At 40.0% G+C, this 12,907-nt stretch overlaps 1 protein-coding gene across 6 annotated transcripts in view; it reads right to left on the reverse strand.

Annotated features, from left to right (window-relative positions):
• Positions 1 to 12,907, reverse strand: part of cep170aa (centrosomal protein 170Aa) — a 44,459-nt gene that overhangs the window by 22,496 nt on the left and 9,056 nt on the right. For all 6 annotated transcript variants that reach the window (XM_051959506.1, XM_051959503.1, XM_051959504.1 and 3 more), the window contains exons 2-8: positions 10,995 to 11,054; positions 10,423 to 10,562; positions 6,105 to 6,194; positions 3,600 to 3,681; positions 3,350 to 3,405; positions 3,021 to 3,252; positions 1,219 to 1,356 (exon numbers count right to left, since the gene is read on the reverse strand). In XM_051959506.1, the coding sequence (XP_051815466.1) occupies positions 1,219 to 1,356; positions 3,021 to 3,252; positions 3,350 to 3,405; positions 3,600 to 3,681; positions 6,105 to 6,194; positions 10,423 to 10,527 (703 nt within the window). In that variant the 5' untranslated portion in view covers positions 10,528 to 10,562; positions 10,995 to 11,054. The remainder of the gene's footprint in view (positions 1 to 1,218; positions 1,357 to 3,020; positions 3,253 to 3,349; positions 3,406 to 3,599; positions 3,682 to 6,104; positions 6,195 to 10,422; positions 10,563 to 10,994; positions 11,055 to 12,907) is intronic.

A 12,907-nucleotide genomic window follows, 5' to 3' on the forward strand; every position in this document is an offset into this window, starting at 1 on the left:
CAATCCCATTTGCTGGATTTTTTTTTTGAAAAGCTTTTAGGGTTTCAAATCACCCTTCCACGCTTGCACAGCTTTACTCCAAACTGACAGTCTTTTCAAATGTCACTCTCGACTTGGAAAAAAAAATACTTTGCCAAAACCCGGAGGAATATGCAAGGTACGACACAGAGAGAGGTGATTGTTAAAAGAGCTAAAAACGTAGTCTTCCTTTTTAAGATGCTGCCAGATTATCCATCCAGATGTGGTCAGAGATTTGAGGACGCTTCGGTCTGCTCCACTGTTTGTGTGTGGTAAACCTCCCCCCACTCCTCCAGACTACACTGGTGCACACTAAACCAGCCTGGTACACACTGATTTTGTCCTCACTCAGCTGTTCCACTATTGGTGTATCCTCTAATCCTGTTACTCCGACTACAAGCTACCAGTTAAACAGAATCCCCCCATCCAACGGTCACGACACACACGCATATTGTAAGCAAACAGACATACATGCGGGCTCTGAAAAAAGCCCTTTGTGCGCACTTGGTTGTACATTGTCGCAAATGCAAACACAGTATAGCTGGACATCACCCCTTCAGCACAGACAAAGCAAACAAACAGAGCTGGTGGGCATTAAGACGATTAAGCTATCATTTCACTTTCGAGATAAAATACTCTGCCCTGCATGATTTAATGTAGCATAGCATATTTAATCTGCAGGATATCAAATAGCATACTGTTCAGTTACAGCATGAGTATACGCGTGAAACTCTAACCTCACTACACAGTACAGCATTTTCATCAATTTCTTTGTGTGGAAAAACAGATACAAATGGGCACTTTTAAACTTCCGATGCTTTAAAACTACAGCAAATATGGGCAAAAATGTTAAACGTACTACTTTTAGTGACACTGAAATTGGGTTTTGCATAACATTTATACTCCACATAACCTATAGAGTATATTCAAATACAAAGTATGCATATGCAGTTTCTATTCATGTGTAGAATAGTACAAACACAATTTTTTTTCATACAAATTAAAGTCAAACTACTAAAGTTCACTGTATCATGTGAAAATCCCCTGGCTTTCTTCTAGCACTTGTGTTTCTGTTATATGATACTGTCATTGTACAAAGCTAAGTCTACCACTTTCTGTACCGTGTATTTTATTCATGGAAAGGAGAGAGTGTGTGTGAGATGGTGGCGTAAAATCACTCAAAATTTCACAGCCTCCTACCTGAAGTGGAGCTGTCATGTTTTTTCGTGGATGACTTGGTTTCTTGTTTGAAGGAATTCTCATCATCTGCATCTCCATCCCCCCACCAAGACGGCTGGCCGTACAGGGGGGTCCCACGAGGCAGCGCCGTAACGTCCCCTGAGACAGACGCACACACCGACACAATTCAACAAAGCCTCGCGGAAGGTGCACACTTTGTTGTATCTGTGGTCTGTCACGTTAGATGTTTGTTATGGACTTTGCATTCCCGGGCACCGGCTCCATAAACAGCTCATTGAATCACGATGCCACAAAGTGAACCCAGCTGCTCTTTGTGTATCTGTGTGTTTTTGTGCATTAATTCCCCTCTGGTCGGGTCTTGAACCACTGACCTATTTTCAGAATTTCAGTCAGCAGGGTGGACACACATGTGAACAGTCTCTTTATCATGCGCTCTCTCTCTCTCAGACACAAGGGGCATAAATTAAAGAGGGACTTTCCATTTCCTTCTCTGTCCCCATCAGACTGAATGCTGACATGGAACAAGCATCCTGTGGCAACTTGTTTTCTAAACTAAGCCATGAAGTGAGAGGAAATACAGTTGAGAGAAGGAAACGAGATGCATCAAAGGTCCTCAGCCAGATTTGAACCAGAAATGTTTCATCTTAGATCAACCTTGTTCACCTCTTTGTACTTTTTCCTCCTCTTTTCTTTTCAGAGCCCTATATCCTGAGCTGTGTAAGTTTAATCACAGTATATCCAGATAATTATAGATGCTCTGTGCCAAATTGCATGCAGTAAGTAGGGTTCTTCTATATAAAAGCTACTGAATGTATGTTTACTATGAGCTATAATATCTGGGTGAGGCCTGGTATTACAGCGGTAACACTGCAGGATTACATCCTCGCAACCAAAGTGAGAATGTCATTAAAAAAATGAGTGGCAGATGGGGTGACATGCAGCACTGCATGTGTGCCGCTGCTTGTTTAAGTCCAAATGTGTAAATGTGCTTGTGAATCTTACTGTATTTTAAGAAAAGTAGAGCTTACATATGGGTACACATTATGACCTTGTTATTGCTTAATCTGTGCAAAAATACAAGCCCCACATGGCCTTGTTTCCACATCTGGAGATTATGCAGGACCCCTGCTAGGACCCCAGCCTGGCCAGTGATGCGAGTTATTAGGGGTACCCTAAGATCTAAACTGCCTTTATGATAAAACAGTGACTGCATGATAGTGTGGCGGTTGAAGTCCTTTCCTGAGTAACCGTGTCCACCCCCTGCTGGTCTGAGATGAAATCCTCGCACAATATTCTGTCTGATAAAACATTCTCTTCAAGGAGAAATCCACCTTAGCGGTTTAAAAAGTAAAAACACATGTGGTGTGATGTTGTACAAATGTAGATCACGACATGTCAGGATCTGTAGTTCATGAAGAAGCCAGTTCTCTTGGGGTTAGAGAAAGTCACAAAGCATTCAAAATTTGTGAATTTGGTTTGAGACCAACTGTGGTTTACATCCAAAACAATCAAGAGAATATTTGTTGAATAATTGGCAATACATATCCAGAAAAACTATGATTAAATCTTAGTACTTTTTTTGCTATTCCAGAATCCCCTCTGGTATTTCTGTCCCCATTCCTACAAACGGAAACATGACTTAGGATATTATTCATACATTTTTATGTAAAATAAATAAAGGACATCTTGTGATAGCCGCCATTAAAAGTAAATTCCAAGAAAAGAGCAAACCAAATCAACACACAACACATACTTGCATATATTCACAGTATCGCCACATCCCCTTCTGCTCCGTCTCTCACCTCCTATCCTCTCCTCAGCTTTGTGAGAGTCCACAGGTTTAGCTGACAGCTCTTTGGAGGAAGCGACCCCATCCGTTGTTCGGCTCTCCAACGCCTTTGTGGAGCCACTACTGGGGGATTTCAGAGTCTTTGTAGGGGTCTTAGTGGGAGACTTGCTTGTGGTTGCGGCGGTAGTGGTTTCCCCATTGGACGGCTTCTTGCTAAGCTGGAGGCCGCTGGTGAACTTTTCATGCTGAAGAGGGATGAAGAAAATCTAAGTAGTATCATATACCTGTGGTGAAACATGATGAACACTGATATTTGATAAAGTACAGGATGAAAGTTCTGACCTTTAGAGCCTCTTCAGGCACAGTGAGCTCTCCTCTCACCACCGTGAACAGGTTGGTATGTGAGGCAGACAAGTTAAGGAGATAATGGCCAGGAGACTTTACTGCAACAAGCTGTAAATTCAGCTATAAGGTAAATAAAAATCTGGCAACTTAAGAACTAAAATAGCTACTCGACATGTTGTTGGAGCGATGAACCCACTAGTGAATAAGTGAGGGGTGAAAAGGTTTAAGGGCCTGAAAAGTGAAAGGATATCATATCCAAACCTCAGCTTGTCCTCCAACTTGAGCGTGATGTACATCTGCTCCTGAATGCGGACATCATTTACAAAGGTCTGCAGAGAGAAAGTCAAAGTTAGACAAAAACCAGCGTGGTCATTTGAATAAAATGTGAGAATAAAAAAATTAATTTGCATTAAATCAACACAAAGTCGACTGTAGTTTATGTGAGAATAAAAACAGTTGAAATGTTTCTTCCTGAGAAGCTTCTATGGACAATTTTTGTAAAGGAAAAGAAGATGCCATCACGAAACAACATCTGATTAAACTGTGACATATGCAGCTGTGTCTGTATTTAAATGGCAGTAACAATTATGTCCAATAGTGATTTATCTGTCAGATATTCTGTCAGTCATACAAATTATTTTTTATATATACAAATGTCAGAAAAATGCCATTATCCTTTTCCACAGTCACAACAATAACACACTGTCAGTCCAAAACCTGAAGATATTAAGTTTGCAATAGGGGTCACCCAACACAGGATCATTATTTATGAAGGAAATGATAACCGATAAGTGGACCAATATGCATTTGCAGTAAATATTTAAATAGCAGTGTCAAAATAATAACACAAACTCCAGCACAAAACTTTACTAAAATGTCTTTGTTTAAATATGTTTTACATATTTGTAATTAAAAGAACTTTTTAAACATTTATCCTTCAGTGTTGATATGCTGTTTCTCATGGCATGTAGTCAATCAGATCGTGCTTTTGGCAGGACATTGCTCAAAATTCCAGATTTCTGACCACAGATAAAGAGAGGTGACTGCATTCGAGCCAAAGTAGCGCGCTTTCTTCATTTATTTATTTGATTGGGAATTGTTTTTTAGAAATAACGACACAGATAATCTGCAAAATTCAGCATGTGCCAAAGAAAAGCAGCAAATCCTCACATTTGAGAAGCTGAAAACCAAGAATGTTTGGCAATTCCGCATGAAAATACATCTGTAAAATGACTTGCCTGTTAATTAAAATAACTGCAGAATAGCTTCATGGTAATCATACTAAGAATGAAAGAAGCTGTAACTGAAATTAAACTTTTATCAGGTGTGTATGTAGGCTGTTTTCAAGGATTTTGAAGTTAGGAAAACTCATCCAGCCAGGACTAAAGGCCAAAGCACAAAAGCACATTTCCCTGCGTTTCAGTTCCCACTTCTCGCCTCTCCCTCTCCCGTTCCACCCTTTCACCCGTCTACTATGCAGCTCAGATCAGGTTTCATTGAACTACAAATGAAATTCTACCACACTTGCACTGCTGTTGTAATAAAACATTCCTGTCTTCTCTCTAGTGGGATGAAATCACAACAGTTTAACAAAACAGAAATGAGATGGCTTCAGCAAGAGAGCAAAATGGTGACCCTGTCCAAACGCGGCTTTTTACTCATTTCTGTGTCAACCCCGCACTGACTCAGCACGAGAAAACTTCCTCTGAATCCAACTAAAGAAGCTGGATGGTTAATGACACAGCAGGAAGCGGCTCTGACTCCGGCGTCCTGTCTGAACGCTGGAGAGGATGTGAGGGACGCTGTGCATCTGCATTTAATCTGGTGGGCTGTGACTGAGCACTAATCACTGCACATGACTAACGCTGTTTGGCAACCGTAGCCAGGTTTTACTGAGCTACAATGCCAAAGAATGAGAAGTGGACAGAGAAATACCGAGTTTAAATGTGTCCCTGAAGGTTATAGTACAAAACTACCTTTAAAATTAAACATTTAAATTTAGCATCAGTTATGTTATTTATAGTGAGTTATTTTATAAAACTTTACATTCTTTCTTCTTTATCAGCTCAAGCTCCATTATTGGAATAACAACAACTACATTTTACCAAACATCAGAGGTCTAATTTATCACACTTCCCCTTCTTTTCCTCTTCTGCAAAGCTTTCTTCTTGCCTCTCTCTTGTGTTTACAGTTTGTACTCATGTAAACAAACCTCATGCAGAATCAGGAAACACTGTCAGGCTAAATTAATTTGCTGTTTTGTCATAAACTCTTTAGAAAGACAAAAAAATCAATCAGTTAGAAAATAAAAGCTCCCAGTGAGTGACCTTTTGGTTCATGTTAGGATCACAGCATTTGCCCTGAAGAAGTGATTTGCATTTAAATCGACCTGAGCCTTGATATAAATCTTAATTGACAAAAAGATTGATTAACAACAGAATAACAGAAGGTCCTATCGACTCTCAAAAAATAACTTAACCTCTAACCTTCAGAACGTCATCTTATCTACTTTTACGTTGTATGTTTTCTGTGTATCTGTTGGGTTTCTCTCCGTCTTTGCTTTTTCTATCCACCTTCCTCTCAACCCCTTTATTTCACCTTCAGTCGGATGAACTCATTCTCTATTCATGCCATCATTTCTCCTCCCTCTCTCTGCAGCTCTATTCCTTTCTGTCCTCTCTATATTCTCTCTTGTCCCTTTATCTTTGTCCTCTCCTCTCTGTGTTTTGCATATCTCAGACTGTGTACTCACCCCATTCAGGCTGCCCAGGTCCTTGACCTTGTGTTCATCAGTCCCAGCCTCATAGTTGATGACTGCATGCTGCTTATCCACACTGCGGGACTTCAAACAGAAACGTACCACATGTTAGTGACATCTTATCATGAAGATAATAGGTCCCATCTAAGCAGACAGGGTTTTACTCTTCATTTGTACTGCTCTGCTACGTACATGGATGCATGCTTCAATTCAGACACACAGAGACTGAGCCTTTCTGCAAACCAGCAACTGTTTCTTAAAAAAAGATTAGATGGCCGTTTTTTTACTGGAGTAATTCGTGCTATGTTAAGCTTTTGTGGAGGTATTTACACCCAATGCAAAGAATGCAACACTGATGGTGAGTCTCAATGCTACTATGAAAATATCTTCTATCATATCAAGTTGAAGCATATCAGCAGATATTTTAAATCTCTCTGACACTGCTCTCTTCTTATTAACACCTCACATTCATGCACAGCTAAAAATACACACACTCGCACACCGCAAACACATACAATCACACAAAGGAGAAGAGCTGAACAATGAAAGACTAGAGGTGAAGTATTGATTTTCTGTGCGTTCCAAATACAAGCCCATCAGCTGTTTTGAGGATAAACAGTCTCCAGGACAAACACTGCAACCTTGTGTATGAAGAAAAGATAGCGTGAGCAGAAACATATTGTGGGATTTATCAAATCTCTCTCTCATGTATCAGTGTCACAGAATTTTAAAACGTATCTAGAGGAATGCAATGACGCTGACTGATGAGCAGATTTGTCGTGGTCTCCAAACGTCTGTGAGAACGCCCTTCAAATACATCAATAAAATACAACAAAGTGGCCCTTTGTCTTCAATATGTTTGGTTCTATACTGCCATTAGCAGGTTCTGTTTCTGTTACTGGGGCTGCACAGAGGTTAGTGGTTAGCACTTTTGCCTTGCAGCAAGAAGATCCTCGGTTCAAATCCCGGCCTGGGCCTGGGATCTTTCTACATGGAGTTTGCATGTTCTCCCTGTGCATGTGTGGGTTTTCTCCGGGTACTCTGGCTTCCTCCCACAGTCCAAAAATATGCTGAGGTTAATTGATTACATTGCCCGTAGGTGTGAATGTGAGTGTGATTGATTGTCTGTATATGTACAGACTGGCGACCTGTCCAGGGTGTCCCCTGCCTTCGCCCGAGTCAGCTGGGATAGACTCCAGCACCCCCCGCGACCCTAGTGAGGATAAAGCGGTGTATAGAGGATGGATGTTTCTGTTACTGAAAAGTCTTCTGTATCAGGGATTCACTCATTATTTGGGAGTGACCGAATTTCTGTTTAAAGGTTCCATCTTCCCCAGTACTTATAACTGACGAAAATGTGAGCATGAACTGAAATCCATACTTAACAAATCCATTAGCAGTGCCTAAATGATGTGCAGCAACAGAAACACTGTGCCAGACTCCAGAAATCCAAACAACACGAGTGAAAATACAAGCAATCACAATCAAAAGCAAACTTTGTGTAATGAGATCCAGGCATAAATTGGTTTATTGTGCTGAAGTCAGCCAATGTTGATTCTTGGAAATGAATCTCATATTCTGTTCTCATATGACTTTCCAATCACCCAATCACTCGCTGTTTAAACAAGAAGCACAGTCATGCTGAAGGAAAAATGCAAGATAAGGCTGCAGTAATGCCAAGGGAAGCAGCTCCAGAGAGAATACCGTGGAACAGATTACTTTAGTGAGATTAGGCTAGATCAAACAGGATAGAAACCAGCTGAGCTGCCTGTTGTACCCAACAGTGCAGGAGAGAGGATTCATGCTGTTACACTCACATACACTGCTGACAACTAAAAGTCTGCAAAGGCAAGTTAGAATACAGATGTGAAGAGGCTCAATTAACTAAAAGGAAGCGTCAGCAAACTAAGGAAACCTGATGTGTGAAAAAACTTTTTAAAATGAGAGAAAAAAGGGAAAACAATCCCAAACACACACAAAGCAGATGAGCCGACTCCTTAAAACTTGCCAGCCCAAATACAGGCCAAGTAAGTATACAGAAAAACAGTAGCTGTCAACTTTCCTTGTCATTCATGGGTGCATGTACTTGTTGAATCACTTTTTTGAATGGGTTGATGATGTCAAAGGGTTAAGCTATGAGACAATGAATATAATTCTGAGAGAAAGAAAGCAGCAGCTTTGCATTTTTTTTCCATTTCTATTCAGAGGAAAAGATATATTGTATGATTCAGACAATGTTCCTGTGTTTACTCCACTCATTTCCTTTTGAATAAATTAACAAAGCGAGAATCTACTCTGATCATAGCGCCACAATAGCAACAACCGTCAAACCCACTGATATGCGTGTGACTGATGGACAAAACAAGCTGCTGGAAAATTCTTCCAAACATTTACAAAACACTTACACAGACTACTCAAGTAACAATGTGACAATTCTCCGTCTGCCGTGTGCTCATTTGAAGTTCGATACTCTGTGAGTGAGTGTTTGTGTTGTATTTGGTGCATGACACAAGCAGCCTTTCACGTTTAGCCATGTGACGAGTCCTTGGCTCGTTGAAGCGGTCACATGGAGGAGAACCGTAAGCTGCTTCACAAACACACGAGTGTTGGACAAGCACACAAATACACAGAGCCAAAAAATGTCCTTAATTTGGAAGATTTCCCCCTTATCCTCCAATCGTCGCAAAGACATCGCAAGGATGGAAATTAAAGAACACACACACATGTTGGAGCAGTAGACCCTCAGGTCATCAGAAACATATTATAGAAAGTGTTTGAGAAAAGAAACAGCAACTCTACATGTGTTTTATGTGATTCTTATTAGTTCTTTCCTGATGCCTTCAAAGAGCAGGACTGTACGGGCGTTTAGCTCAGTCTGGGAACTAAAAAACTAAGCAATCGGCAGATTCAAAGGGCAAGGCTGTTGACTACAGAAACAGTGCTGCTGGCTATGACTGAGACATGTCTTCAGAAACGAACTTGAGATTGTTAGTTTAATTATGTGAACAAGATCACAAGGAGATAAAATGTGCACAATGGAACATTTGGTTCATGACAGCTAGGTAAACATCTGCTGCGGAAAACTGATATGATTTTCAAGATTTGTGCATGCAAACACATTACTAGAACACAAACATGTTGTGTATAAAAACGTTTTTGAAAATTCAAGTCAGATTTGTGCCTTTATTTAGACTGAGCAGCATCATTAATAAACTTTGTCACACAACAAAAATCAACAGCAGCTGTAGAGTCTAGTGCATATTTTCTGTATTATATTTGACCTAAAAATACACAGCAGAAAATGATGCTCCAAAAAAATTTGCTCTAATTTTACCAGCATGATGTATAGTAGAGGTCACCAATTAAATTCATCTGTTCGGTAACAGACTCCTTTGTCTTTCTCAAATCAGCGTATCAGCAGGAGTAGTGAAATTATGTAGTTATGGGACAATCAATGCTTTAAGACAGATAAACTCTTATTCATATCAGAGTAGCTTCGGATCAACACACTGATATACAGGCAAACTTCTCAAGCAAAAATAACTAACAGCACTAATGGTATTAAACAGCTTTTATGACAGAATGAACCTTTCAATGTAGCTGATGATAATTATATATAGCAGTAACAGTGTTGCATGGAGGTGTACAGAAATAGGAATATAAAAGTAGACAGAAACTTATGGGTGTTATAGAGTGTGAACTGTGAACAGAAAACAGCCGATTCCTCCCCAGCACAGGAGGAATAATTCATTATCAGAGCAAGTCCTGAAAGAGTTTTTGACAATGTTTTCCAACTGACGCTGGTTCCTGTGAAAATTTCTCTCAAACTATAATGTCATAACTGAGAACGCTGCAGCCGTGGATGCGCTCTCTACCCACAACAACCAACTCAGTCAGATAAAATCTAACTCAAGAGGTATCTGCCCCACTTTCTATTAATAGTGCAGTGACCAGAGGTACACATGAGCTTGCACGTGGTTTCTCTGGATGTATGCACAGCTGCACAGACACCATGTCAGCACACACATACACATCAACATGCAGACATAGGAGTGTGTTCTGCTACTGCAACATGCAACAGGATGAGGAGTAAGGAGTCATTTTTATACCATCCTTAGTAGATTTATTGTCTTATGGAAGGAAATGTGAGATGCACTATATAGTTAGAATATTAGCAGACATTTTGTCTTTGACCAATAATGAAAAAGTATGTCTGCAAATTAGATAAAAGTGAAATCCAAAATATGTAGATTGTCTTATCTGTTCTATTGAAGCTGCTGTCAGTGTAGAAATGAGTGCAAAACGTCCTCACCTGTAGCATGAGCTCGCAGTCGTCCCGGCCGACAAAGATCATTTCCCGGGGCAGACGGTGGCGAGTCCCCCCGCTGCTCACCAGGAACCAGGAGGTCACACTCATCTCTGCACCCTGCTGCTGCCTCTCGTGCACACCTCCTGGACAAAAGAAATAAACACGGGTAATCTTTGATTCAGTAAACACAGCTGTCATTTAGCTGCAAGGACGTAAACACTGTAAAACCACCACACCATAGCGGAAATATTTACATGGAATGACAATTCAAATGTTGTACGCTGCAGTTTGTACGCTTTTCCCCTCATGCTATGCTGTAAACATTAATAAAGTTCAACTCTTTACAGCCTCAAACAGAAGTAAACTGAGATGCAGACATTTATTGTTTTTATTATAGACATCAAGGATTTAATTTAACAGTGTGCAAATGTTGATTAAACAATATTTTTAGAGGAAAAACATGACTCATTATGAACTTGATGGAAATTTGAAAACGTGCAAAAGATATGAAGTAAACTTCTTTAAATATTTGAAAATAAGTTGACTGATTAATTTAGGTTAATAATACTACACACCTCTGGTCCAGGTAGCTCACTGCTGATAGACCACTGACAGCAAGACACAGCTAGGCCATCCTGAAAAAGATTAAGGAAAAAAAACAGCTCTTTTATTAACTCTCACATAGGCGGGCAAGAACAAGATTTGTTTCTTTGCAAAATTATATAACTAGGACAGATATTTAAAGAAAAATATAAAGAATACGTCAGAGTGCAAACACTACTAGAGATGCACTAAATCAAAACACTCTTGCTTCACTTTGTTTTGCTGGTAGGGGGAATGAGGTTGAGTGGGCGGTCCTGCAACGCGATGCCTCCGTCTACGCCTGGAAACGAACACTAAGCCAGCCAGTAAGACGCATCCTCTCCTTCCCTCTGCCTGCCCTGATCACTGCCAGATGTTAGAGGAGGAAGTGATGTAGGAATGTTGGCTGGCCTACCCATCAGGACATTTATTTTCCCTCTTGCCTCCCTCCGCCCCTCGCTCTCCTTCAGATGAGCTGGAAAGGAGGTCAAAGCCAGCCACTCTGACTTTCTAACTGCCCAGGCCTGGAAGAGCAACATTAAGCAGATCTCACTGATGAGCAGCAGACCTTTGTGGCGGATTTAACTGCCAACATAGCTGGTCAGAACTTTGGATTAATATCTGGCGCAAAATGTAGCGGCTAAAAGTACTTTTTATAATTGAATTTTTCAAACTGTCACAAGATGTCAACAAAATACTGAGTGTGAAGTGGAAAATCTGTTGTCTCTGGTATGAAATTCAATTTAAAAGATCGCTGTGTTTGGTTACACCTTAATGTTTACGTAAAGATGAAGTTTAGACAGTTGAAATATTTTTCATAATTATTTATTTGAAAACTAAACAGGATTCAAAACTTGTCATGGTTATTAAAGTTGTACTAAAATAACAGAAACTCTCTGTCGGGTGTAGAAAGAGCCAAGAAAAGCCCATCAGAGTGGGAATTAAAGATTATTGAGCTAAGCTGTTGCTCACTTGACCTCATAAGTACTTAGTATACCAACTCAATAATCCCTTGAGTAAAATTTTAATCAACTGCACACCTCGGTTCCTTGCATGATGCTGTTGAGAACGTGACTGTTTCAGCAGCTGTCTCTGATGTAAAACGCTTTTCATCCCAGCAACCAGTCAGACTATCTGACAATTATGTATGCTGTATGAAAGATTTAATGAGGGAATTCTAGAAATTTGTCAGGTACTTTAATATAAGCAATTGTCTGCAACAACATGCTGCTATAGTGAAACATTTTTCCAACATATTATGTCATTTTTGCTTCTGTGTTGTTAGCAAGGAGTGGCAGAAAAGAAGATAATTTTCTTAAGAAGATGCACCCACAGAATAAGCACAAAAACGGAGAAAAACATAAAAAGTTAACATTAAAATCGTGGACAGCTTAACTTATATTACTCAAAATCAATTTCTCATTCGATCACTAAAACACCTGTGATAATAATATAACTAAATTTAGAGAGACACACAACAGATGGGAGAACAATGGAAGCTTTGATTTTCTTTAAATCAATCAAACTGACAATGACCAGATTCCAACCCAGGATGTTTACACGATGTACATCCTCTGTTTGGTGAACAGGTGACACCACTTCTGTATGACAGCAACGTGTAGCAGAGATTACAGATATAAAACAGATATCGTGTCTTGATGCAACATGGGCATAAAACACTTTGTATACCAAGCACCAACAGCATTGCCATCACACTATAATTATGTATGGTTTCCCTCCTGACTAACCAAACCATCAGAGAGCATGCTGTCTCAATAACCGCTGCACACTCACTGCAGAATGCAAGGTTAACAAGAATGTGGTTGAGGAGCCTGGATGCCAGCCTTTATGGTGCCATTAAAAAAAAAACTTCACTACCACACATGAAAGACGTGGCACATATGGA

Source organism: Acanthochromis polyacanthus, chromosome 15 (genome assembly GCF_021347895.1).
Source record: "Acanthochromis polyacanthus isolate Apoly-LR-REF ecotype Palm Island chromosome 15, KAUST_Apoly_ChrSc, whole genome shotgun sequence".
Lineage (NCBI taxonomy): Eukaryota > Metazoa > Chordata > Actinopteri > Pomacentridae > Acanthochromis > Acanthochromis polyacanthus.